This window comes from Struthio camelus, chromosome 1 (genome assembly GCF_040807025.1).
Source record: "Struthio camelus isolate bStrCam1 chromosome 1, bStrCam1.hap1, whole genome shotgun sequence".
Lineage (NCBI taxonomy): Eukaryota > Metazoa > Chordata > Aves > Struthioniformes > Struthionidae > Struthio > Struthio camelus.
The window spans coordinates 98,524,120-98,549,888 of NC_090942.1; the positions used below are offsets into that span (position 1 = coordinate 98,524,120).

General features: G+C 42.3%; 1 protein-coding gene across 4 annotated transcripts in view; it reads left to right on the plus strand.

Annotated features, from left to right (window-relative positions):
- The first annotated feature begins 5,273 nt into the window (after positions 1 to 5,273).
- Positions 5,274 to 25,769, plus strand: part of ADGRG7 (adhesion G protein-coupled receptor G7) — a 28,209-nt gene continuing 7,713 nt past the window's right edge. Inside the window, exons 1-12 of one of the 4 annotated variants that reach the window (XM_068906724.1) lie at positions 5,290 to 5,415; positions 8,334 to 8,441; positions 11,229 to 11,360; positions 12,260 to 12,369; positions 14,143 to 14,418; positions 14,701 to 14,856; positions 15,377 to 15,468; positions 16,253 to 16,371; positions 16,456 to 16,569; positions 18,521 to 18,681; positions 19,748 to 19,897; positions 21,235 to 21,347. In XM_068906724.1, the coding sequence (XP_068762825.1) occupies positions 5,304 to 5,415; positions 8,334 to 8,441; positions 11,229 to 11,360; positions 12,260 to 12,369; positions 14,143 to 14,418; positions 14,701 to 14,856; positions 15,377 to 15,468; positions 16,253 to 16,371; positions 16,456 to 16,569; positions 18,521 to 18,681; positions 19,748 to 19,897; positions 21,235 to 21,347 (1,643 nt within the window). In that variant the 5' untranslated portion in view covers positions 5,290 to 5,303. Of the gene's footprint in view, positions 5,416 to 8,333; positions 8,442 to 11,228; positions 11,361 to 11,709; positions 11,803 to 12,259; positions 12,370 to 14,142; positions 14,419 to 14,700; positions 14,857 to 15,376; positions 15,469 to 16,252; positions 16,372 to 16,455; positions 16,570 to 18,520; positions 18,682 to 19,747; positions 19,898 to 21,234; positions 21,348 to 25,769 lie in introns of those variants that run through there. The other 3 variants (XM_068906741.1, XM_068906734.1, XM_068906750.1) reach the window with 3 other exon arrangements.

Here is a 25,769-nt window from a genome sequence, read left to right on the forward strand (position 1 = left end):
AGAGAAAGTCAACGCTTAGTACTTTCCTACATCATCTTTATGTTTACAAAATCTGAAAGAATTGCAAAAGACTTAAAATAATCAGTAAGAAATTTTAAAGAGCTAGAAATAGCTTTAAATAAATCAGTTAGAAAAGCTAGTTTGCATTAGAAAACCAAATGCACCAATGTCTTCCCATCGTCTAGGGCTGGGGCTAGGGCCAGTTACCCCCAAATATGTCACCAGGGAAACTATTTACTCTCACGTTTGACGACGAGGAAGAGCCAGAGCCAGACTACATGCCCAATCCTATTTAGGTGATCATGTAAAATGCACATTTTGGCAGCCACGCTCTATATAGAACACAGCAGATCCAGTGTGTGGCAGAAGCTCAGCTCAGAGCTGGGGTGTGATTCTCCTTGCGGGGAAGAGCGAGGACTTCACGGTCACTTCAGTGTTGGGGTGAGGCACAAAGGAAACATTTTAGTTCAGAGCTAGAGAGCACTTTGGGAGCAAATCACCAGATTGTCTTCACTTAGAGCGCTTTGGTTTGCCTCATGGAGAGGTATCAGAGCATGGGAACTGGAGTCCTTTCAAATGAAACTAAATGGAAAGATGCACTGCAGCAGTATGCCCGATGTGCTCCGAGTACTAATGGGCATTTGAGTCCATGGGACAAGAATAAAGTCCTGAAATACGTGTAGCTGTTATGTCATGCATAATTGTTGCGCTCCACAGGTCTGCTCCTAGAGCACCACGGATGTACATACGGCTGTAGGGAAGGCAAAGGGTTTGTCTGATACTGGAAGGGGGGAGAGAACCCCTGATCACAAAGATAAATAGATTAAGTGTGGCTTTCTCTCATTTCTCTTATCTGTATCCCTGTAAAGCTTTGTCATTGTTCCAAACTCTGTAAACAAACACTTTTACTTATTTTTATCTAAACCTAGCTTGAATTAAGAGTAAATTTGGCAGTGCAAGGCATTTTGATCCTACAGCTTCATTCGTCCTTAAAACTGAGGCAACTAGACAACGTCTGGCTGGTACCTTAATGCAGTCCTCCGTGAATGATTTCAAATACAACAGGGTTTGATTCCTTTGAGCGACAGCACTCGAGTTAGGAGTTACTAGTACCAAAAGTTACAACACCTGGGTTAGGAGTTACTAGTACAAAACTCAGGGGAAGAAAACAGTAGTTTTTAATCCAGAAAAGTTCTTAAGCATGCATAATAGTGGAAAGAAGCCTGAATTTCAAGGACTCCCAGGGACTGTGCAACAGCAGCACATCTGTTAAAAGGGAAAAAAGAGACGACTGGAAAACTGCTGGGCACTTGCCTTTAAAATCTATTCTAGGTCAAATATGTGCTTGCTCAAAATATGTGTTAGTAAAGAAGCCTAATATTTGTACAATAAGGCATAACCAATCTCCAGAATTATTTTTTCTGAGCAATAATTTTTGACACCTTATTGTGTAATTGTTACAGTTCATGGATGACTATAAGATATTGGATATAGTTCTTAGAATGCAAATACATTAAAAAATCTGATTTGATTCAGAAAAAGAGCTTTGGCGCATGGACTACTGCCTTTTAACCTCAAAATACTCTGCAGGGAATGGTACCAAAGAGGTCAAGGTCACAGTAAGGGCATGTAAATAGGGCAGAAATGGTTATGTCTACACACTGTGGTTATCGCTGAGCGGAAGAAAGAAATGGGAAACACGCAACTTCTTTACAGACAATCGATACAACTGAATAGCAAGTAAGCAACCAGAAATCACTCCTAAGACTCAAAGATTGAAGGGAGAAGAAGCTGTATTTACTACATAAAACATTCTAGCCTGCCTATAGCATTCTTTAATAGATACAAGGTTGTCAAATATACTCTTTGAGATTTTTCTGGGTCCTGTGTGGCAGTCCCAGAAACCATAATGCTGATCCCCTGCTCCAGAAATGAATGACAGCTTGAGTGACAGCTTGCACTGCTTTGCTGGAATTGTACTTGTTTGTAACTCCAACTCAGCCAGATGCAGCTGACACATGAAAAAATTCTCAGAGATGGTGTTTACTGCTGGCACTGCATTTTATTCAGGCTTGAAAACAAAACAGTAAGGAAATAAGAAACATCTGACTCTAATTACGGCTCAAAAGAAATGGGGGAAAGCTGAAGAAACATATCTAGTCACTCAAGAGCAGTTTTGCTTCCCCATAGCTGCATTGCACATAGAGATTTACAAGTAATGAGGTTTTCTTTCAGTTTGATAACTTTCTCACATAAACGTGGTTTAATAGTTTCATAAATAAAAATGTACTGCTCTTTAGAAAATATTAATTGATTTGTTTGGGTTTTGCCATATGCTTCCTTATGCTTCTTTGGGGTTTACGTCAAATATTCAGGAGAAGTCAGAAGTTCGCAATCTTTTTCGCACCCAGTCTTATTCCTTTGACATTTCCCAGGTCACGAATCCTCTTCCATTTGCAACCCTTGTAACTCAAGGTTCGGGAATCATAGTATTTTATATATAAAAAGTAATGCAAAAACACATTCAAAACACAGCATTCTGCTCATACGTGTACATGATATTAGGAAGGAAGCAGGCACCCTATTTCCATTGAGCAGACAGGAGCATGTCAGCTTGAATTCCTGTTTCTGTCCCACTCTGGATAGTCATTTAACACCTCTGCGAGTATGTGGAAAATCACCGCTACCATCTAGCAGCATTTCTACTAGGAAAGGATACTAGAAAATTAAGCCTGTGATTCAGAAGCTGGTGATGCTTTTAATACGCCACGATCTTCAAACTTGGTGCTATATTGGCCGTAGATTAACTCAATGTTGCTTAACTGGTCTGCGACTCAGTTTCCCCATCTGTAAGACCAAGTCCTGTGCATGCATTGCCATGTTCCTGAGTGTCTTGTTGATCCTGTTTTAAACTCTTACCTCTTCTAATTCAGGAAGGTCAAACATTTAACTGCTTATCTCAAGAGGCTGGAAAGTGCACAAGGGCACTAAACCTCTGTGGTAATCAGGATAAGGAGGGAATGCTTCTCTCCAGCTGGATATTGTGGCTGCTCCACTGCCACTGGGTGACCCTTGGAGATCCACTCCCCCCTCTCTGAAGGCAAAAGGGTGCCAGCGCCCGGGGAGGTCCCCGCCGCAGGGGGTGGCCGGGGTCGTGCGTTTTCTGGAGGTAAAAGCCTCCAACTGCTCCACCGTACCAGGCACTTCTTTCTATTGCTACTTCTTTCAGGCTGGCAGATCCCTCGACAGAGCTGCAGCTTTGTCCTGTCCATCACCAGCATAGTGGCACGGCCTTTCATTAACTAAAACCTCCGTGAGCCAGGTTTTTAAAACATTTGGGTGTCTGAAGAAGCATATTAACAGCTTTGGAGGGCCTATTTGTAAATGCTGAGATCGTAATTATTTCTGCATTTCCCCAGTCTGCCCTGTGTCTTGTTCCGGGACACGTTCTTGGCCTTTCGGAAGCTTTCCTTAGTACAGAGTATCTTGCTTGCTGCTAATTAGATGCTCAGTACTTTCAGTATCGATTTTTTGATTATGAGGGCTAAGTCTGTTTCTCAGATTGCCACCAAGGACATTAACAGCATGCTTTATCTTGCTCCCCTGAGAAGAGTAAAAAAAATCTTATTATTTTGTAGTGCGTTAAAGAAACAGTAGCGCCTAGCTGGGCACTGCAGTCCAAGAGACCTGAGCCCTTTTTTTCACTATGGGCCACTGGATTTCTGTACGCCCTTCACAAATCACTTTAGGTTTTTGGGCCCTGTTTCTGGAGGTAGAAGTGCTTCTGTAATTTAAAAAACCAAACAAACTTCCTTTCCTCACTGAGAGCTTTCCTCACTAAGAACACTCTGTAAGAGCGAGGTATTGCTCCTCCCAACATGCAGGACAGTCAGCCACACATCTGTGATGACAAAAAAATGGTCTTTATTCCAGCTGGTTCTTTAAACACCTCTATTTGTCTCTCTTGATTTTGAGTGCAAGATTCATTTCTTAGTTTTCAATTTGTCAGCAGGAGACACGGTAACATGCGGAAGGAGACACTGCTTTTGACAGTTCTGGTATTACAACTTTTCTTTCTGCTTCACATTTAATTGGTGTCTTTTACTTGTTTTCCTTGTCTTCCCATCATCCTGCCCCCCCGCTCCTTTCTGGATGAAGCTGATGGCTCGGGAATCTGAAGACATAGATTTTATCCTCGGTTGCACCAGCATCCTGCTGAGTGACCAAATTTAGCAGTGGAGAGTCACAGCAATAAGGCTCTTCCACCAGGAATACTACGGTTTTCATTCAGCGTTTGTCCAGGTTTTTATGAAGCTGGCCGATATCAGCATCGAAGTAGAGAGGTCAGAGGTTATTGTCTACGTTTTTGGTAGTTAGGACTTGCTCGTAACACTACTGAGCCCGGGCACCTCATATCGTGTCCGACGCAGATGCAGTCCTCATATGGCGATGGCAGCTCCGCAGGCAGAGGCCAAATCCTCGCCTCCCCCTGCCTCCCCCTTTGCTCTGCCTGTCCAAAGTACGTAGCATGGAAATGCCATATCCTCTTCTGAAAGTAAGTGCCAAAAGCCTAGTCTAGGCCAGTCCTAATAAAGTCATTTTTTCCATCTACTGTCAGTGCAACAGGAATATTACCTACCTCTCCCTGCGTAGGAGACTTAGCTCTCACAGCCGCCTTTTTTCCCTTTCTGTCCTCACTGCTGCAGCACCCAAGGGTTGCAACTATGCCAGGGAACCAAGTAATGCTGTGCAACAGTCCCAGTTCCTCAGGTGGTTGCACACTCCCCAGCTTGGTTTTGGCCCATGCCAGCTAGGGTTCCCCCGACAGTGTGCAGGTACAGTCTGGAGGCTAGCGGCAGTTCCCAGGAGGCAATATACACAATATATTCAATATATACAATAGATGCAATACACACTATCTGCAATACATACAATATTTACAATATATACGAAGGTGCTCTGCTTGGAGGGAGGAGGGGCTAAATGGCACGGCCATGAGCCGTGCTGCACGCTCAGGCCCTGGTCAGGTTATAGGTATCAATGTCGCCAGGGGCCTGCTCTTGAACATTTCCCTATTAACAAGTAGAAGACATGAGATTTAATGCTTTGAAACGTGGAACGTTTTATTAGGTGGAAAAAGAAAGAAATGATTGTGAGCTAACTTCTCTAGCAGAACGTTCTTTTAAATGGAACCAAGAAGGTTAAAGTTCTAGCAGTAGACAGGTAGTTAATGGCTTATCCATCACACGGATGTGAAAGTATAAACCGTTTTATGGCAGAGCAGGCTTAGTCTGCACCACAACATGCCTTCGCTCTGCTGGGACAGAAGGACACTGGTCGGGATCACCTGCTGCGCAGTGACTGTGACCCTCTGGACGCTGTGTATATGGCAGTTTGTCGTCAGGTTCAGAACAGGTGATAAATTTAATTCTGTTCCATTTGAGCTCTAGTTGAGCTCTTCGGGTTTTTGTCTTTCCTTTCCTTTTCTTCTGTTTTTTAAACAAGATTACTGATAGACCCATAGTGCCCAAGGCTTCTTTGGTGGAAATGTCCTTCTTCTCACACCAATGCTTCAAGTCCTTCAAATTTTGTATTTTGTTGTAAAAGAGAACAGTCTGGCACTCAGTGTCTGGAGTATTTCCCTTGCAAATACATTTATTTACACTACACATGATTCCTCTGACACTGCTTTGGAGAAATGTCTTGAGAGTTTCTCACTCTTCTGGTTGACATTTGATTTACTTATCAAAAGACAGAAATAAATGTCAAGTTAGTTGGATAAATTATGTTTTAAAGGGTAAATATTTGGCTTTACAGGGTAAGTATTTAATATATGCCTTATACTCACCGCATGTGAACAAAACATAGGCTGTACCGGTTCAAATTTTTATTACATTATAAAAACTTTACTGAAAGGGTATTCGACATGTATGTATGTGGTCTGCATATTATGCACCTGAAAATCAGTTCAGTGCAGACTTATGTGCACAAACTTGGAAAGAACAAGAAAACTTGTCAGTGCTTCTTCTCAGCAAAATACTCACTGTATTGGCGTGATACAAAAATTATGCACGAACTTGAATTCAAAAATTCATAGAATCAGATGTTTCTAGGTGCTCTTCCAGCCAAATATGATCAGAGACTCAGAAGCCCAGGGAAATGCCTACATGAGGATATGTGGGGATATATTTACTTGATTTATCAGAAGTTTGTGGGAAGGGAACATAACTAAGCACAATAAATGGCACATAAGTAAACACTAATTGTTTAACTTATGTCAGTAATAGCCTACCTCTCTGAATATATGACTGTGCCTAGGGCTTTGTTTTCCTTGACAATCCTAAAGGCCAATGAAAAGGCAGTTAACTCTCAATGCAGCTTTTGCTTATGCCTAACATTTGCCCAAGTGCAGGACCACACTAGCTGCCAGGACTTGGAGTTAGACTGCAGCCACTTCAAGCGTGGAGAATACCCTCACGCCCATCTGATGCGGTGCTTGCTGTGCACAGTTGTAATGATTCCTCTTTTCTCAAACTTGAACTGTTAGTGCTAGCATTAGCAGTGTGTAGCACCTCTAGTGTCTTCAGCGTCGGCTTGCCCGGGTTGCTCCCTTCTCCCGCTCCCCCACCGGTTGCTCCCTGGCTCTGCTCTGGCCTTCCCCTGCGCCAGATGTGCCCCATGGCCCTGCGGTGTGATGTGCTCTCTGACCGCATAGAGTCTGGGAGCTGTGCTGCAGGCTCAGGAGCGTCGTTTCGTGTGGCCCCACAGGGCTCCCGGGGCAAAGCAAGTGGCAAAGCAGGGCCATGGGGGAACAGCTGTCCAAACATACCTCCCTGTTCCCTCATTATATCCATCCTCTGCAGCTGCCTAGGTTGGGCCACCCAGATCTCAACTGCTTCATGAATGTTTCTTCCCTTTCTGTAAGGTCTCCAGTGGAGAGACAATGTGTTTTGAAAAGCCGATGGCTAATGGAGATATTACCTAGCTGCGCCTAGATCTTATTCCACAGTCCTCAAAGACATCTGGCCGTAATGTGGCTGAGGCAGCCTGAAATACAAACACTAAATAGCAACAACATGAGCAAAAGTCAAGCAGCGCCTGCCAAGCACACGCCACGTGGCGCATCCCCTATAGTTTGTGATAAACTTCCAATTATATGAATCCCATTAAACTGGAAGAAGTTAGGCAATCATCATTAGCACATGTGTTCCTGACAGCACTGTTTACTTTTTATTCTTCTGGCTTTCCTCTTTTGTCAGAATCTGGAAACACAGACACTAAAACGTCAGATCTAATGGCAGCCTTCAACTGCAGTTTGCTGTATCATGTCAAGGCATGAATTACACCCAATGCACAGCTACGCAATTTCCACCGCGAATCTTACGCTGAGGGATTCCAGACCCCCTTCCTCCAGCTAGGGACAGGGTTAGATAAATTGGGAGGAAGCCTTAGGCCATAGGGATCCTCCAGGTCTCGGTCCCATCCGACAAAGCTTGAGGTCCACCAGCCCATTTTCCACTGCAGTTCCTGCAGCAGAATACCTCTTATCTATTCAAGATTTGCCAGCCTCTTTTTTAAGAAACCTTAACATTTTCAGAGCTTGCCAAACACAGCAAACACCATGGGATATTCAGAAATTTCCAAGAACAGCGATATTTTCCATTATTGCTTCTACCATGCCTTTTTTGAGTTTGTAAATAGAAAATATAGTCAGTTGTTTCCTGTGCAACAACTGCCTCAGACAAAGTCTGCTTATTCCTGCCAAAAGACAAAATAAAAATTGGCACCTCTCCTGGAGTGTGAATAGAAGCTGTGGCTGGGACTGGGACGTGGATTTTTATCTGCTTTACCCTCTAATGCCTGGCTTAATCCAGAAAATATCTGTGTGATTCTTGGTTGTGCGATTATCCACCTGGGTGTTACCGGCCTGGGGCCCTCCGCGCTGGGCAATCTGTGGCCCTCTTTTGCCTTGTAGTTCCCCGTGAAATCTCACAGAAGCAATTTGGGCTTTTCAGAGTTTAACAGCTTGAGCTTTTTGCAGGTTGGAGGCCTGCACCACCACTCCTGCAATGTGAAGTAATTTATGGAAGCTTTGACCATAGGTTCATGCTATTTTGGGGAGGAGGGGGTAGGAAGGGGCTAGTGATTCAGCTTGTGGGCTAGACTGTGGGTGACAGAATAGCGTACTTTTTAACCAAACCTCCTGGTAAATCAACATCACATTTGCTCCTTTCCTTCAGCAAACTAATATACACATATACATTTTACTAAATACGTACACATATACATATATATGTGTCTCTCTCTCTATATTTGTTTCTTTATTTACGCAGAAACCACAGAGTCCATGTTACCTCCATGCTTTTGCCTCAACAATGGAGTATGTCAAGATGGGACGTGCATTTGCCCGGAAGAGTGGGTGGGCTCACTTTGCGAAATAGGTTAGTATCAGCACCATACCATAAGCAGTTGGTATCATTTCTGTGAATCTGACCCCTGCTTTGGGGTGGGGGGGGGGGTCTGGTGTGTCTCCCCTTTCCTGAGACCTGCTCAGGAGGGGCAGGTGTGCACTGACATGGTTCTACTTTCTAGGTGAGACCATATGTTTCCTCCACTTCTATTGCCACTTCTGTTCCACTGCTCTTAAATGAGTAGCATATCTGGAAAAGACATCACGAGTTTCAACTGACTGTGGCCCGTTTCTAGCCAATTTGGCTTTTGCTTGAATTCCTGTTTGAACATCACAGTGACTTGAAAATCTGATCGAGACCTCAGTGGCCAGTACTGCTACATCACGACTGGCCAGGGTTAAAGGGACACCATCCAGCTGAGGATCCTGCACAATAATGCCCATCCTCAGCTCCTGCTGCCACTCGTGCTGGTTTTGAATGAGTCACGTTTCTTGCACCTGACACAGCACTGGCCTGCTTGACTGCCGTTTCAGCTCCCCTGCCCCAATGCCACATCTTTCCACTCCTGCAACTGGAGTGGGGGGCTTCACATCAGCTAGGAGGTTGCCGGCTCATTATCTCAGGGGCTAGTAACGATCCCCAGCTCACACTTTCCAGACAGCAACCTGCACTGCGGCCAGTGCCTATGAAGTCACTCATGTCACTTGGCATGTGAATACCCAGTGTCATGTTTCTCACTGTGCAGTTGGACCTTTGGCAAATGAACTCGCACATTTGCTCAGAGGGGCGTCAAAAGCTTGAGTAATGGGAAAGATAAAAGATAGATCTTGAATATGTGCTCATGTATGAATGCATACATGTTCATGCATGAACGTAGCAATTTATTCTTGGCTTTCTTCTATCAGAAGGAAGCCAGCAGCACCACAAAAGTCCATTTGTGGGTCTAGATAGGGTTCATTCAAGAGTGCTGAAAAACCTGGCTGATGTCGCTGTAGGGCTGCTGTCTGTCACCTGTGAAAGATCACGATGATCAGGGGAGGTCACAAACAACTAAAAAAGGCCAACATTATGCCTGACTTTAAGAAAGGCAAGCAGGAGGATGAGGGGAACTGCAAGCCGGTCAGTCTCACCTCAGGCGCTGGAAATGTCATGGAGCCTGTCTTCTTGGAGTCTATTTCCAAGCATGTGAAGGACAAGAAAATAATCAGGAACAGTCCGCAATGATTTACAAAGGGCGAATCATGTTCGACCGACCTGACTGCCTTTCCTGATGAAATGACTGGCTATGCAGATGACATGAAAGCGGTGGATGTAATATATCTTGATTTTAGAGAGGCTTTGACATGCTCTTCTGCAGTATTTTCTCATTGGAAGATGTAAGGGCTGGATGAACGGCCTGTTAGTTGAGCTGAAAATTAACTGGATCACCAAGTTGAAAGAGTAGTGACAAATGGCTTGATGGTCAACTGGCATCTCCTAAGAGTAGAGCAACTCTCCGGTCAATATTAGAGCCAGCGTTGTCTTCATCAGTGTCTTCATCAATGACCTGAATGATGACACAGCATGAACTTGGCAGCAGGTGAGATATTGTTGACACACTTAATGGTGGAGCTTCAATACAGAGTGACCTTGAGAACTGGGGCCAAGAGAAACCTCACAGCACCCAGCAAGGCAGAGTGCAAATCTCTGCGCTCGAGGCATCGGTACAGATGAGGAACTGACTGGCTGAGGAGCAAACTGGCTGGAAAGGACTTGGGAATGAGAGTGGATGCCACGCCGAGTACGAGCTAACAGGACGTGTTCATTGCAAACAAGGCAGAACGGCTGTGCCAGGGAGAATACAAGTATTGCTGTGTCATGGGAAATGCAGACCCTACAGAAAATGAGACCCGAAGACAGTTATGGGACTTGGCCAGGAAGCCTGTGCCAGAATGTGGAGAACAGGCCAGGCCTCTTCAGCCTCCTCAGCACCCTACCCATAAATATGCTTCACTGACCCCATTCCTGACTGCTGAAATGTGGTCCAAATTAGCAAAAGTCAGCAAAAACAGGATACTACAAATTCGAAGACCAAGCACAAATTCTATGCCTGTGCGTTGCAATGTTTTGACAGCCCTTTAATAAAACTAACATTTTTTTCTCAGTTTTTGCAGCATGGCAAGTGAAGTTGGTGTCAAGTTATCGTAGGATGGTATAACGTGAGGATACAACAAGCTGCTGTGTTGGGTCAGGCCACAGATTGATTTAGCACATCATCCTGCCTTTAGTAGTAGCTGGTATCAGGGGCAGAGAGTACAGCACAGGGGAAGCCTCCCTGGACCCCCGTTCAGATGCCAGCAGGCAGCAGGGCAGCCACCACCTGAGCCAGGAGCGGCATCCGAGCCATCACGTTTCAGAGTCGCCAGTGGACTCTCTCCCATTAATTGCTCTAACCTCATTTGGAGCAAATTTATATTTTTGCCCTCTGCTGTGTTCTGTGGCATTAGGTTACCAAATCTAATCACCTATTCTGAAACAAGATTCTGGGAGTGAAAATTAATAATCTTTTTTCAAATTTTCTAAGATCGAGGCAGTGAAAATAGTATAGAGAGCAAAAAGTAAGGGCTTTTGTGGTTTCGGCAGCATCATAAAGATCCCTTGCAGCAGCTCAACAGCTTAGTTTTAGGCAAGATTCACCTAACTGCTTTCCAGTGACTTGATTCCTTTAAGGTAAAAGACTTAATGAGTTTCTATATTCTCAACTGTATTTTATTTTTGAAAATTTCTCCATGTATTAGAAACATTTGATCTGGATATATGCTCTTTCCCTCTGTGCAGTTAATTTCTGTGAAGCCAGTATTTACACAGCGAACATTTCTGAAGGCATTTTAAAAAACCTTACCTTTCAACGGCTTATAGTGGGCAAATACGGCAATTCTGCAGAAAAATGTGAACCTGACACTGTGAATGGTATGTGTTCCTTTCCTTTTTCTTCTCCTTCCCCAAAGGAAATGTAAGGTTTGTGAAAGAGGTCAGATTATTAGACCAGGAGATGTGAGTTCCCTGTTTAAAGCCAGGCTGTAGGAGTACAAATCCTGCCACAGAGCTTTGCACCTCAGAGCAATTTCTTATAAAGAAATATAGAGAATTTAATGTACGTATACTGAGTAGTACAGATGCCTACTCGAAACGAGGCTTAGAAGCAGGTGATTTCGGCCACTGAGCCGAAACGTCAATTATTTTTCTACTTGATAGAAAACTAATCTATTGATATCTGACTATTTAGCATTAGGACTCAGGTTACCTTCCTTTGTTTCAGATACTTTCCATGAATTGTGGCTGCATTTTTGTATCATTTAAGTTAGAAAAACAAGAGCCAGAATTTTGGTTTCTCCCAGCAGAGACCTGAAAGGTACGGACTATCTAACAGCACATACCAGTTTTGAAGGACCTTTCAGAGGAGTAACTGTCGCACGGCCGTTCCACATGCCCTTTTCCTTTCTTTCACCACTTCTAACATTTGTTTTTCCACTCATGATAAAAAGTCTTTGCGATAGTTCAGTGCTGATGCCTGTGACCCCAGTGGGAGAGAGGTGTTTCTGCAGCTCTAGCATATCTAAACCTGTCTGAATTTGGCATGAATTGTCCCAGCCGCTCTGACTAGATTGCTTATGGGAGTATAAAATACGTGTTCTAAGAAGAACAACGACTAATTGGCTAAACAATCGATGGTCACTTGTAACGCTGACACACAACTGTTTTACATGCCAATAACACTGGATGGGGTGTCATGTCCCAGTGAGGCCATGGGGATGTGTGAGAGTGCTTCTGTACTAAATTCAGACCTTTCTGCTTTTATGAAATTACAGGTAACAGTTCAATAGCAATCCGGATGTGCTCCAGAGTGGGAAAAACTCCTATTTTACAACCCCCCCAAATTCTGAATTGCAATGAAAATCTGGACTCTCTAGCATCCCAGGTAATCTTAAGTTATAGCTCGACATACTATTTTAAAAGTGGCTGAGCCCCTATAGCATCACAAGAAAAAAAAAGCAGCTCAATAGGTAACTGAGACAGCAAATACTGTATTTTGTGCCTGTAAGTAATCCACATTTCTTATAACTTGGCATCAAGAAAAATTAACCATCAAAGCCTTTTCAGCAGTGTTCCTGGCATGTGCCTGCTTTGCAAATGGCTTGAATTTCGAACGGTGATTTTTCCCAGCAAACACTGCAGAATGGAAGCGAGGACGAGCCGGGATACCGAATTAATGAGCATCTGAAAGGCATTTGGACAAGACCGGAGGATGAGGGAACAAAGCGATGGTAACATCGACATGTCAGGAAGGATTAAGGGCAAAGCCTTTCCGTTCAGTCCTGTGATTAGCTGACCAAGGATGAGGCACTTTTGTCCCCCTGGAATTCAAAGGCAAAATCCCTTATATGAACGACAAGCTCTTCCTGATAAAATCCAAAAGTCACTCAGCCTTGCTGTAAGGCTTAGCTCTGCAATATCTAGGAAACCTGCTGGGTTGAGCACGATTAAACCCGTGACAGACAGTGACTGTTCCTCTTCTTCCAGTTCTGCTCCTCTGCTCCTTAGCACTAGTCCCAATTAAAAACAAAAACAAAAACCCAGCTGCAACCCCTTTAAGTAAGAAACGGATCCGACTCCTCACCATGCTTTTTTTGTTTGAATATTTTATCTCCAGCCCAACACGTTACCTGTCTTTATCTTTTAATAAGATAAATCAAGATCAAGACTATCCTTTCCCAGTGCATAGCCCTCACTAAAAGGTTAAAGGCATTTAGCTGCAACTTCAGGTTATTCTGCTGCCACTAGTTATTTGGGGGGGGGGGGCTTTTTTGGTTATGATTTTTAATGTCGTACTGCCATCTAGTGAACACTAAAACAGCTCTGGTTCTTACAAAGGTGACTATTAGGAAATCTCAGGAAGAGGTCTATACGCTGGCAATCAAGAACGCATGGGTTTAAAAGGATTTTGTTCCTATAAGTACAACTATTTACTTAGAAAACAAGGTGATGCCATAGGTCAGAAGTGAGACTAGTGAACAGAGGTGCTCACAACGTACTGCACGGTCATGGTGTGCATGCAGACGTTTTCCAGTCAAACAATACTTCTCCAGTTACTATACATGCAAACTTTTTTTCTTTCTATGCAACACATTCACCTCTCTTTCCTGCCACCCAGAGCTTCAAAACACTTCATAGCTTACTGGCTGAATTAATCTTGATTTTGATCGTTTCCCAATATTAACACTTTGGGAATAATTCAGTTATTTACGCTATCCATTGAGTTTATCCCTGGATTAGAAATAGGATAACTGGTTAAATTGCTTCGTTGATCTGCATAATGTAATAGGAAAATTCTGCTTATAATTAGCAGATTTTCCTTGTCTTTAAGTGTTTATGTTACCCTGCTGTTCCTTCACATAGCACAGACGCAATCCTTGCCATTTTTTCTGTTTGCGTTCTTAAAACATTGCAGACATTTATGCTCTACCCATTAAGTGGCAGTCGGACCCATCCAGAGTGTCTGCAAGTTCTTGTCAGTGTCTCTAGCACTTGAACATTTTATTTCCGTTTTCCACATTTATTCCAATTTGACACTGTACACCGTGTAGGGCAGTGAGGCTAATGCTCCCGGCGCAGTTTACGAGCACTGTATTGAGAAGAACAAATTTATTCCACATGATATTTCTCTAGTTCCTCTAACGGCTTTTCAATACAGGTAGTTCTGCTTCTTCAAGGGACAGTGAACGGCCTACTGAAGCTTATAGATCCAGAAGTTCAGTCAACTAGAAGACAAGTAGGCCGAGGGGACATCTTACGACTGCCTTGGAGAAAGACAAGGCCAGGGTCTTCTCCGAAGTGCACAGGTTTGGGAGAGAGGCAACGGACACATGCTGCAACCTGGGAAATTTCAATTCGATCAGGAAAAATTTCTCACCCTGAGGATGCCTTGAACACAAGCAGATTTCCCCGCGAGGTCGGGAGATCCTTGGAGGTACTCGCAAGTCACCCAGGAGAGGCCCTGAGCCGCTGGAGCTGAGCTGGCCCCACTTGAGCAGGACCGGGATGGGCAGCCTCTGGCGGCCCCTCCAACCTCAGCTCTTCTGCAACGCTATGAAATAGCCCTCCAGGGCAACCGCTGTTTGCTTGGCATGGACTGAAAGAGTTTAGACCACCAGTTACTTGTCTAATTTGATTTTATCTGAGAATGTTGTAAAATCGGTGACTCTTTTTCCTTTTCTTGTCTTCTTTCCATTGAACGGCAATTTTCTAACAGGTTGAAACTGCGGACGCCAGTAACGTTTCAGCTATCGCAAGTAACACCCAGATCCTTACTTCCATGCCGAACCAACTGACCACACAGACTATCTCCACTGCTGCTAATATTGCAGTGAAGATCCTGAAAAAGCCAAATATTTCCGAAAACGCTCAGGTGAGACTTACCAAGACTAAAATATGATTCTTAGGCTTCGTGTTTCAACTATTGACTCTGCCTCCCCCTCCACAAGCAGAAGGAACGCTCTTCCGGGTGGCTCCTACCAACTTTATGCTATAACAGCAAAATGCATTCATTTGGTGATAAGCCGAGTTACTCGGTGGTGGACCTGAGTGCGTATTCGAGGAATCACTGCCGTTTCCATTCTCAGAGCAGAGTGGAAATTTGTTAGCCACTATTTTAACTTGCATACCTCTGAAATCCTAACGCTATCATCATCTGATGTTTACGTTCGTCATTTAATCTTTACTCTCTAAATTAATAAAATGAAGGTATTTATGAACCCATCGGCTTGAAGCTTATATTCGCCCAAATGATGTCCTCTACTTTTTGTTCCATTGAGTGTAGTTTGAAACAATGTTGATCAAGTGGTCTTACTGTGCCATCCACCACGTGGAATGTGAGATCATTTATTTCAATGGTTATTGAATGTTACCTTCTTTTCTGCTTGTCTCAGGCATCTGTGGCAGTAATGGCTACAGTGAGTCAGCTCCTGGATGCCAATGAAACAGAATTTAACTACAACAATCTCATCGATGTTACAGCAAGGTGACGTTAGATTTTGCCCTTTTTATTAAATGTAGTAACCTGCATTTGACCGTTCGTTTCAATATAGGAGTGGTCCATAAATGAGCCAAAAGGTTTTGCACTCCAGTGTGCAGTTTGGTTGATTCAGTAGCAATATACCAAAGGAAACAATTTTGGCTGGATTTTTCTGCTTTGGAAAAAAGAGGAGGATAGGGAATGAGGAGTGGGTGCTTCTGGAGTTAGGTCCCTCTGTGGTCATCAGTTGGCTCCAACATTTTGGTGAAATCTTATAAGCAGTATGCCCCTGCCTGTGGACACGTAATAGTTTACAGGCTGGTCTTACCTGCCAGCTGGGACGCTGGGAGAACACTGTATTTATAAATGCTTACAGCATTTTTATTTTCATTTCAGAGGAATATTATTATAGCATCAGGTGTATGGAAGGGGAAAGCTATAACGTGCTGTCACCATGAAGAATCCTGTATGTTTACCTGTATGTATTAGAAGAAATTTCCCACTTACCTAGCGAGCTGTTACAACTTGACAATACGCTAGGTTTCACCTTACCCCTGCTCCCAGCTGCAGGCTCGCCAAATCCTGTTCCTCCTGATGCCAAAAATAAGCTTTCTGGTGACCTCAGAAGTGGCAGTTTCATGTGCAGCTAGAGTGAGCTCACACAGTTTCTGCACTCTGCGTCACATGCTGGAGAGCAAAATCAGGGAGGAAGCACAGAAACTGAACGTGTAGCTATACATTAACAAAAAGCAGTAAAGAATTTTTTATCTTCCTCATTGTTCCAATGCAGCCTCACAAGAACAATGGAAGAATTCTCTTTGACCAGCAACATCACCCAGTCCAACGTTGCAATCCAGTCAGTCCCACTGAAATTAAACTCATCTACAATTCTATTTTCTGCACAGAGAGGTAATCCTGTGTATCTTGTTAGATTTATGTGGACAAGGTGGTATGTACCACAAATTCTAATGTATCTGCTGATAATTCTTGCAGATACAGCATTGGGATATTTTCAGTCAACAAAACTAGAAGTACAGGAAAATGTCCCGGGCCTTATTGGTGATCTCAGTACTGAAGTTCAGATACTGCTCAACATTATAAATAACAGTAAGTTCTTTCCCTTACTGAAAACTGGACCTGGGGAAAATTTTGAATGAATATTGTCTAAAAAACGCCTTTGGAAAAAAAAAAAATTCTGAGCCAGTATAAAACATTACAGATTGTTTTTTTATGTATACTCATGTCATACTATGGTACAAGAAATGTACACATCAAACGAACTGGATGATCTTTTTGATAGGTTAATGCTTATGTATGTGCAATAAGGCCAGAAAGCTTTTAGCATTTGAAAATTTTTCATTTGTTCTGTTTTTTAACATTTAGGATGTAATGAATCTTGAGCTATATCTCTGCAGACATCAAGATCAAAGGCTATTGCATACAAGCCTTCCCTGAAATCCAAAGACATCAACCATTTCAATTCAAATTGCCACTGCTTTTCATTGTCAGTAGCCTGTGAAGGTAGCTGTGCTGCGCCTGCCACAGTGAGGTTGACCAGTCAGACACCCAGTCACCCGCACAGCTTTGGGTCTCTCCTATGGGAGGTATCGCTAAACCACCAGGAGCTGTAGAAACGCCTGCGTAGCTGTCACACACAGCGTTGGTAGCACTAACTGTTATTAAAATTGTCTGACGCTTCTTTTAAGACTCTGCTTTTGCTGGCTTACAGCTTTGCCACGCTTTAACTGTGAGGGCTGAAATTACCCTGACTTTTCTCTAAGTAAATTATTTTTGAAAGTTTAAGGCCACATAGATCAGCCTCTTCCAAGAATGAGATTAGGAAAAAATGCTTTTTCTCAATGCTAAAAAGAAATTATTTTATCAGACTCTAAAGTAAAGCCTTCTGTTATGGAGCAGGGACTTGAATGTTGGATTGGATGTGCCTTTTTGTTAGACATTGATCTTGAGCTGTTTCTTTAAAAGTTCTTTCAAACCCATGGAGACTCTAACCTGGTCCTCTTCACCAAATGTTTAATTGGTGGTTGCTAATTATATCGTCTTTGTTTCCTGAATATCCTGCTTTGTCCCTTGTGTCTGACTTGCAAAAGTGCTAATTATGCACAGCTGCAGTGACAGCCCCAGGGAGCCGAGCTTTGATCACCTGCATTTCTCTGACATACTAACAATTGGAGGAGTTTCAGGTAGGGTACTTGAAATGAGCAGATTTATCCTCAACCTCTCTGCATAACGCCATCAGTAATGACGACTTAGCGTTATCATCATTTCCACAATCCCGTGGAGGAACAGTGAGAGCATGTAATTCTAGTCTTTATCATAAAGCCTCTGTCATAACTCTTCCCTCAAGAGAGACAGATTGAATACACAGGTTATCTTTTCAAAAAATAGGTGTATTTAAAATTAAATGCACACCTGTGTCTTTTGCAGGTATAAATTTACTGTTCTCAGTCTCTCTTGATGAAAACAAATAAAAAGTATCAAAGCAAAACCGATAATGAAATTAGTTATATAACATAGCATTTTTGTTTCCCCCTTTAAGCCACAATTAAGATCAGCGATTTAAATCACTTAAAAAACAGATCTCTCTAACTTCATAGAAGAGTGCCACAAAAGAAACAGAGTCCAAAAGTGGGGCGCAAAGGGAAGAGCTCAGCCGGCATCTTTGAACCTCTGAGTTCCTAGTAACTTGGTCCTGTTGTTACTGTTTCTTCTTTGGTATTATTAAAATCCTGGACATTTGGAGTGTGTGTACATGTCTGGACACAGGATATTATTTTCCTCTCCCTACCAGTGCTTTTTCTTCAGGAGTTAATAGAAGGGAAATGATTATTTTAACACTCTACCCCAGCAAAAAAGGAAGGTGAATCTCTTGAGATTCTTGGGAAAAGAAGCTCTTCTCTAGATCTTAAACGGACTCTAAAGAAATACCTGAACAAAAATCTGCTGTGAATCCTGCCTATGTGAAACAGTATAATGCAGGCTGCTTGGGAGGCATCACTTTCTCTGACATCTGTACCTCTTTTCTGTTTGCCTAGCGAAGGTTCATCAGACAATGGAAGAGTTGGTTTTGTCTTGTATCAAAATGACAAATTCTTCCAGTCGAGGATTTATAAGAGTCACAGTAGTTTTTCTAAACAAATCGTCTCTGGCAACATTGATGGTGGAAGGACCAATGGTGTTGAACTAGCCTTCAGCCCAAAGGTAAGTTCTCCTGAGTACGACCAGGGGTTGACCTAGCCCTACTGCTTGTCTTCAATACTTGTAGAAAGAGACTCAAGCAAAGAAGTTTCTTTGGTACGCCCCCTTGATTTCTGGCAATAAACAGCTCAGGGAGTTTGAGGGATGCATACATGACCTTGTAAGTGAAACAAGAAGCGTATTCAGATGTTGCACAGAAAATATTTTTCAAGTTGTGTATTTCACATCTGATGTTACTGCTTCTCTACCACTAAGCTAGGACATTTTCAAGCAAAACTGTATTTCATAAAAAGTGATAGGTATGCAAGAGTAGATTTGTCCAAAATCAAGAATGAAAAGAGACAGGTCCCTGGAAGAAAATTTTTTTCTTTTCAGGAGACTCTCAACAGTTTGGGAAACAAGGAAAAGATAATATGAATTAATTTTTTTTATTCCTACCTTTAGCTGTCATTTTTTACTGAACTGCAGATAATGTACTGCAGATAATGGCACTTTCACTGTTTATGTATGCATCTCAAGGTGCTCATTGCTTATTATAATGCAGTTCTAATTGCAGTTACCTGCACAAGAATATTGTTTGAAAAATACAGCATGCAGTTTGACACATGACTGTGCTAGCAAAGCACTGGAGGAAGGGACTGGATGGTTCACAGACCTGGCCGTAGATTTTGCAATTGTTCGCTTCCCAGTTCCAGTGTGGAGTCAGCTCCAGCTGGCAGCAATTTAATGTTACTAGCATCTGAAAGCTGTTGTTTGGCTTACGCAGAATTTATTTGCCACTTGTTGAGTGCCTAGCGGATGTGCATCTAAACCATAATTATCTGAGTAATTCAAGGAAATTGACAATTTTGTTGGTAATCTTGATTGAGAAAGGACCTACAATGCAAGCTTACAAAGCCAGTTTATGCCATTACTAATATTCTTCACGGGGTTTACTGAAATTGCTGTAAATTCCTTGGTAGGTTCAGCTCCCCTTTCAGAAGATAACAGTTAGCACACACTCTTTACTGCTGTAATATCTGTTTACGCTTCTTTAACCACTTTTGCTGCTTGTAATCCCAATCCACAGTACAACGCATCAGAGCTTCAGCTGCGTGATCATGCGTGTGTCTTTTGGGACTACACCATCAACGACTGGAGCACCGCAGGCTGCACAAAAGAAAGAGACCAATTTTTGAGATGCAGCTGTAACCACACTACTAATTTCGCTGTCCTGATGGTAGGGCATTGTTCCTTCTTGAAAGGGAAGAGCCTGGGTTTATTTTTTTCCAATTGTTCTTTAACTTACAAGATCAGAATGTCAACACAAAGGCTTAGGCATGCGTTCACCGAGCTAGAAGACATAGGCATTTAAGGTGACCGCTACGGCACTCCCCTGTGTTCCCCCACAGCCTTAAAGATGACCTATGGCAGAGCTGGCAAACGGGGACATGCTGGGAGCTCCCCAGGCTGCTGGAAGTCCTGGTGTCCTCTGACACAAATTCTAGCTAAATTCACCCAACTCTGCACCCAAGCAGCCAGGAAGTGCTGGCACAAATTCATTCCCCTTGCTCAGCATGGTAGCCTCCAGCACTGCACCTAAATTGCTGCAGCTGGTTGTTAAATCAATGCACGTCTAAATCTGAAAGTGCCCTGAGACCAACAATATAGTAGGCTGGGACCTGTGTTAGCTCGGCTGTCTATGTGGCACTACCTTATGCTGAGTAAACAACTCAAAGCACCCAGCACTAACTATTTCTTTTTCTTATACGTTTATAAAAAGAACTGCTCTGTAAATATTAAGCCTGCTATCATTTAGTTTTATATATTTCCCTCTTGTGCACGACTATTTAGGAATGACTGCCTCTCTGATATTTATTATTCTGTACGTATTTGTTTGAACTTCTCTAAAGGAAACTTTCCCCGGCTAAAATTGTATATTGGTCATTGACTTCAGTAGCACTAGCATTTCAAAATTTCTTTTTAATCTGTCTTCATAGACCAGCATTTCCATATTTCTTATATTTACTTGCTTCTAGATTTCCTTTTATGCTATGGATAACGTTTTTGAATAAGATGACCTCATTTGCATACTGTTTTTTGAATAAAATGACTATAGTCTGAGAAGATTCCTCTCCATCTATACAAAGACAAAAGTATTTTCTATTTCGCTGAATACAGTTACAATTTGTTTGCTGCTTTATTGTCTCTGTACAAACAAGGACTGGTTTTGATTAGTAATTCTTTACAACTAGTCCTTACGTGTCAAAATTCAGAACGCATGTCAGTACGAAAAGTTAAAAGTACTCTTTCCAATCTGTGTCACTTTGCATTTGTTTATGAATAATTTAATCTGCTGCTTTGCTAAGTAGTTGATTCACATTGTTAAGTCTCTCTTGGAGCTTCTCTAGCCTTGATTATCCAGAATATTTCTATGTTGTCTGAAAATTTTGGCAGTGGCAAGTAACAGTCATAACTTTACAAAACATTTTCATTTCATTGTGCAACTGGAAACATACAATTTTAGAAGGAAAATTATGTCTGCTCATCTTATAACTGATACAAATTGTCTTCTAGGCCTTCCAGATCAAATATAATTACGCAAAACCTTTGGACTATATCTCTTACATTGGTATCGGACTTTCCATTGCTGGCCTGGTCATTACCATTTTGTTTCAGATCTTCACTAGGTAAGAGTGAAGATGTAAAGCTATAAATATTTTATGCTGTTAAAATATCTTACTCTGTATATAGTTGGAGGGGAAAACAAAGAGAATAGCCAGTTTAAAGCATATGGCAATACTATTGATTAACAAGGAGGACAAAAAGTGAGCTAATCCTGTAGCGCGGTTTGAGGAGTAAGTGTGACTTACTGCTAAAGCAAAGTTAAGCGATGTCTCAGCCGTGCCACTCACTCGGATGTGATTTTAACCTTTCTGTTACTTTTTTCCACTTTTAACATGAGGATATTTATACATATGATTATTATTTGAGAAATCCATATTAAAAAACATGAGGTTAGAAATGGAGTGATGTATCAGGATACCTAAGAGCCCAGTTTGGTAAAAGGCCAAGCCTTTCGTAGGAAACACGAGGCATGGCCACTGACAAGAAAAGCCTTTCCATCGCTCTGACTTGTGTCAAGGCAACACAGCAACAGGATGTTAAAAGTATCCCATGAAAAAATATTCCTTTCTGATGGTGAACGTCGAGGCCTCCTGTGAAGCACATATTTCTCATCAAGGCCCAGGTTCAGCTGAACACGTCTATTCAGCTTTTGATGCATATCCCAGTCTTATGATCAGGAAAATGAAGAAAAGCCTAATTTGATAGCAAAACACCCTTCCCTGACTGCAGCCCTGCAGGCTGATCTACCAGCCCCAGAGAGATTAGCTCCTGACTGGTGGTGAATTGGTGGAGAGCAAGGCTCAGACGCACTTTTAGGCTGGACGGCGGACTCTGCTGGAGCTTGTACGTTCGACTCCACAGTCCCACTGCTTTTCAGCAGAAACTCCAGAAACGCGCAGTGCAAAAGGACGGCTCCAGAGTGCATAAGAACATAAGAGCGGCTCAGACTGAAGATCTACCTAGCCAGTACAATGAGCAGTTTGCATTAAAAGCAGATACCTAGAGAAAGTATGTCGGGGCCATATGCAGTAACATAGCTCAGGTGAGAAGCGGGGACGAGCGCCTAGGCTTTAATGCAGTGCCTGAGCAGAGGGAGGCTCCACATGGGGCTTCTTGCAGCTCTTGCTCATAACTTAGCTGTTTTTATAGGAGTCTGACCCCAGGTTATCCAGCCATATTCTCTCAAATCTCCAAGCTTTTGCAGTTCAGAGACTTTCTCTGGAGGCTGTGATTCCTTTTATTTAGAAACTCTCAATGGATTTTTCTTCTAAGAACTCATCCAATCCCACTTTGAGCCCAAAAAAACTTTCAGCATCTGCTTTTTTTTTTTTTTTTTGGCAAGGAGTTCTATAGTTGCAAAAAGAACTGTCTTATTTTGTGAGTTTGAAATTGGCTCCTACTGGTTTCACTCAAAGCATCCTCGTTCCTGTGTCAGAAGAGACTCATCAGCTGATCTGTGGCCATGCCCTCCATACTACTTCTGACTTTGCTGACCTATATCACATTTCCCCACAACTGTCCCTTTTCTCCTGTCCTCCTCTTAAATTTTTCAAGTTCTGCTATGAATGTGTACAGTGGCATGAGGATGTCTTCTGTTTTGCTCTCTATACATCTTTCTAATGATTTTTAACATTTGATGTGCTTTTTTTGACTGCATGCTGACTGCGTGCATTTTGTGAAATTATCCAGTATAACCACAAGGTCTCACTCCTGAATAGAACAAGCCTGCTTTTATATGTCAAGTTAGGATTTTTTTTCCCAATGTGACTCACTTTACATTTCTCTACAATGAATTTCATTGCATTTTAGCACCTGGCCATGCAGTCTCCATAACAGCTTTCCACAGTTCCTCACAGCTGCCCTTGGCTGTACCACCTGCATGACTTAATACCATTAGCAAACTTTGCCTTTTTGCTTACCTCATATCCAGCTTTTTGATGAAAACTTTGAACAGTGAAAGTCCTAGCACAGTTCTGTGCAGAATTGTATTAGTGCGCTCACCAGAAAAGACTGCTCAGCTCCCACCCTTTGTTGCATATTGTTTAAGCAACAGTTTATCCATGCAAGGACCTTCCCTTTTGCCATGGCTATGACCTTCTGTAAAAGTCTTTGGTGAGACACATTGCTGAAAAAGCTTTTGGGAAAGCAGGCCTGTGCTGACTGGGTGAACCTTAGCTCCGTGCTTGCTGAAATTTTCAGAAAACTCCAATAGTTTTGTGAGGAAGGACCTGCTTTTACAAAAGCCACGCTCTCCTCAAGTACCTCATATTTACCCATCTAGTGCTAATCCTTTTTTAAATATGTATTGTTTCTGCTATTTTTTTTCAGTAAAGATGTCAGGTTTACAGGCCAGGAACTCTTTAAAAACTATATGACACTTCACATCTTCCAGATATCATATACCACATTGATTTTACATGAGAGGTTACACATCACTGTTACTAGCTCAGTTATTTCATCCTTAAGATCCTTCAAGATGCTTGGATGAGTACTGTTTGTTCCTTGTGACTTGTTGCTATTCTTTTTGCCTATTCATTCCATAAACTCTTCCAAAGTTACGGCAATTTAGGACAGATCTACCGATGAAGCACTCGTAAAGTTCTCATTTGAGGTCCTTCCCCCATCTGAGGATTTCTTTTATACCCCAATCATCTATTGACTGTACAGAGTCTCTGGCTGGCCTCTTGGTCCTGGTATGTTTGAAGAAGGATTTATTACTAGCTTTAATGCCTTTTCCTCATTTTTCCTCAATTTCTTTTTGTGTTTTTACATCTAATTTGCCAGGCTGTAGGTCTTGATTTGCTTTATTAGGACATGACTTCAGCTTTCTGGACAATATCTACTTGCCTCTAGTAATCTTCCTACTGTTTAGGTATGTCAGCTTCCTCTTGGCCTTTCTCAGATTTTTCCTGGTATACGTTTGCTACAGGCTGCCAACGTAGTATCATTAACTAGTGTCCACGTTGCCTGTAAGGATTTCTTTTTCTTGACTGCCCCTTTAAACTTCATATAATAACCTCCCTCGTCATATGTAGTTCCTGTTTCAAGGTGAGTATAACTGTGGTGGATGTTTTGGTTTCTGTTTTTCCTAGAGGAATGGTAAATACGGATTTGTTATGGCTGTTATTGCAGGGCAGCTCACTAGCTACAAGATTATAATGCAGGCACTGTGTGCTACTGTGGGTCACATCAAGAGCTGATCCTTTCACCACGGGCTCCCACGATCATGTCTAACAGTGTCACCTCTGAGTTATGTTCTAGCGTGACATTTGCCCAATCTACATGAGGGCAACAGCAGTCTCCCACTACTGTTGCATTTTCCCCAGTGCTGCTCTGCTCCCTCTTGGCATGTCTCGGACTGTGTTACAGCTGTGGTCAGGGAGGCGATAATATAGGTCTAGTGCTACATTATTCCTATGTTGGTACATCTTGCTACTTGATGAGATGGTTAGTTCATTACACTGACTTAATTCTAGGCTTTTTTAATGTGTAAAGAATACCCCACCACCAGTTTGATCTACTTTTTCTTTTCCTGAATGCTCTGTACCGCAGTATTACAATGTCCCATCTTTCTTCTAGTCAATTACCAATATGACTGTTTTGTTGGTGTCTTCATTTAAGGATAGCCATTGCTACTCCCCGTCTTATTTCTTGGACTTTTACCATTCATGTATATCACTCTTGGTGTTCTCCTTTTGCTATCCTATTTAAATATCGCTCGGCTTTCTGTTCCCTCTTTGATAGTTTCTATACTCAGTCCTATACTTCCTTGCCTTAGTGCAATGAAACGGCATTTATAAAATGTCTGTCCATAGCAGGCGATTTCAAAGCATCATGATTAAATAGCAATACAGCTTATGTACATTGCTAATGTGACTATTTTATTGCAAATTACTTCATTCACGTATGATTACAGCAAGCTTCCTTGATAGACGTGCCCATAATTAATGGTGTCCTGTGAACAAAGAGCAAAGTGATGCCAACAGAGTTGTAGCTATCGTAGATTAACGCAAGCTTCTCATCTTGCTTGCTCTTATGTAGATTTTGAGTAATGCCATCAGGGTCAGCGTATCTGTATTTAAACTTGTAGGAGCTTCCAGACTCTGCCTTTCAAATGCACTTATGAGATAGAGTTTGGGAGGGAGTGGGGTGTTATTCTCTTATACCTTGAATAGTGTTTAGAAATACTTCTCTCATGCTATTCCACCTCTTAACACTGAGGTAAAATGACTTTAAAAAGAGCAGAGAGAAAAAAAGAAAATGCATCCCAAACACTGTTGGAAAGGGCACAGTCCTCAAAGATGCTGAGTATTCTCTTCAGTAGTTGAATCAGACACAACGGATGAATTTAGTGATTTGTATGAGAGCTACAACAACGCAGAACTCTGCAGAAAGTTACAGCTTTGTTTTCTGTGTATATGAAAGATTGCTTGCCCCAGCTTGCTTCTAATACGTAAGTGAGCTTCAGAAAACGAGGAGTTATT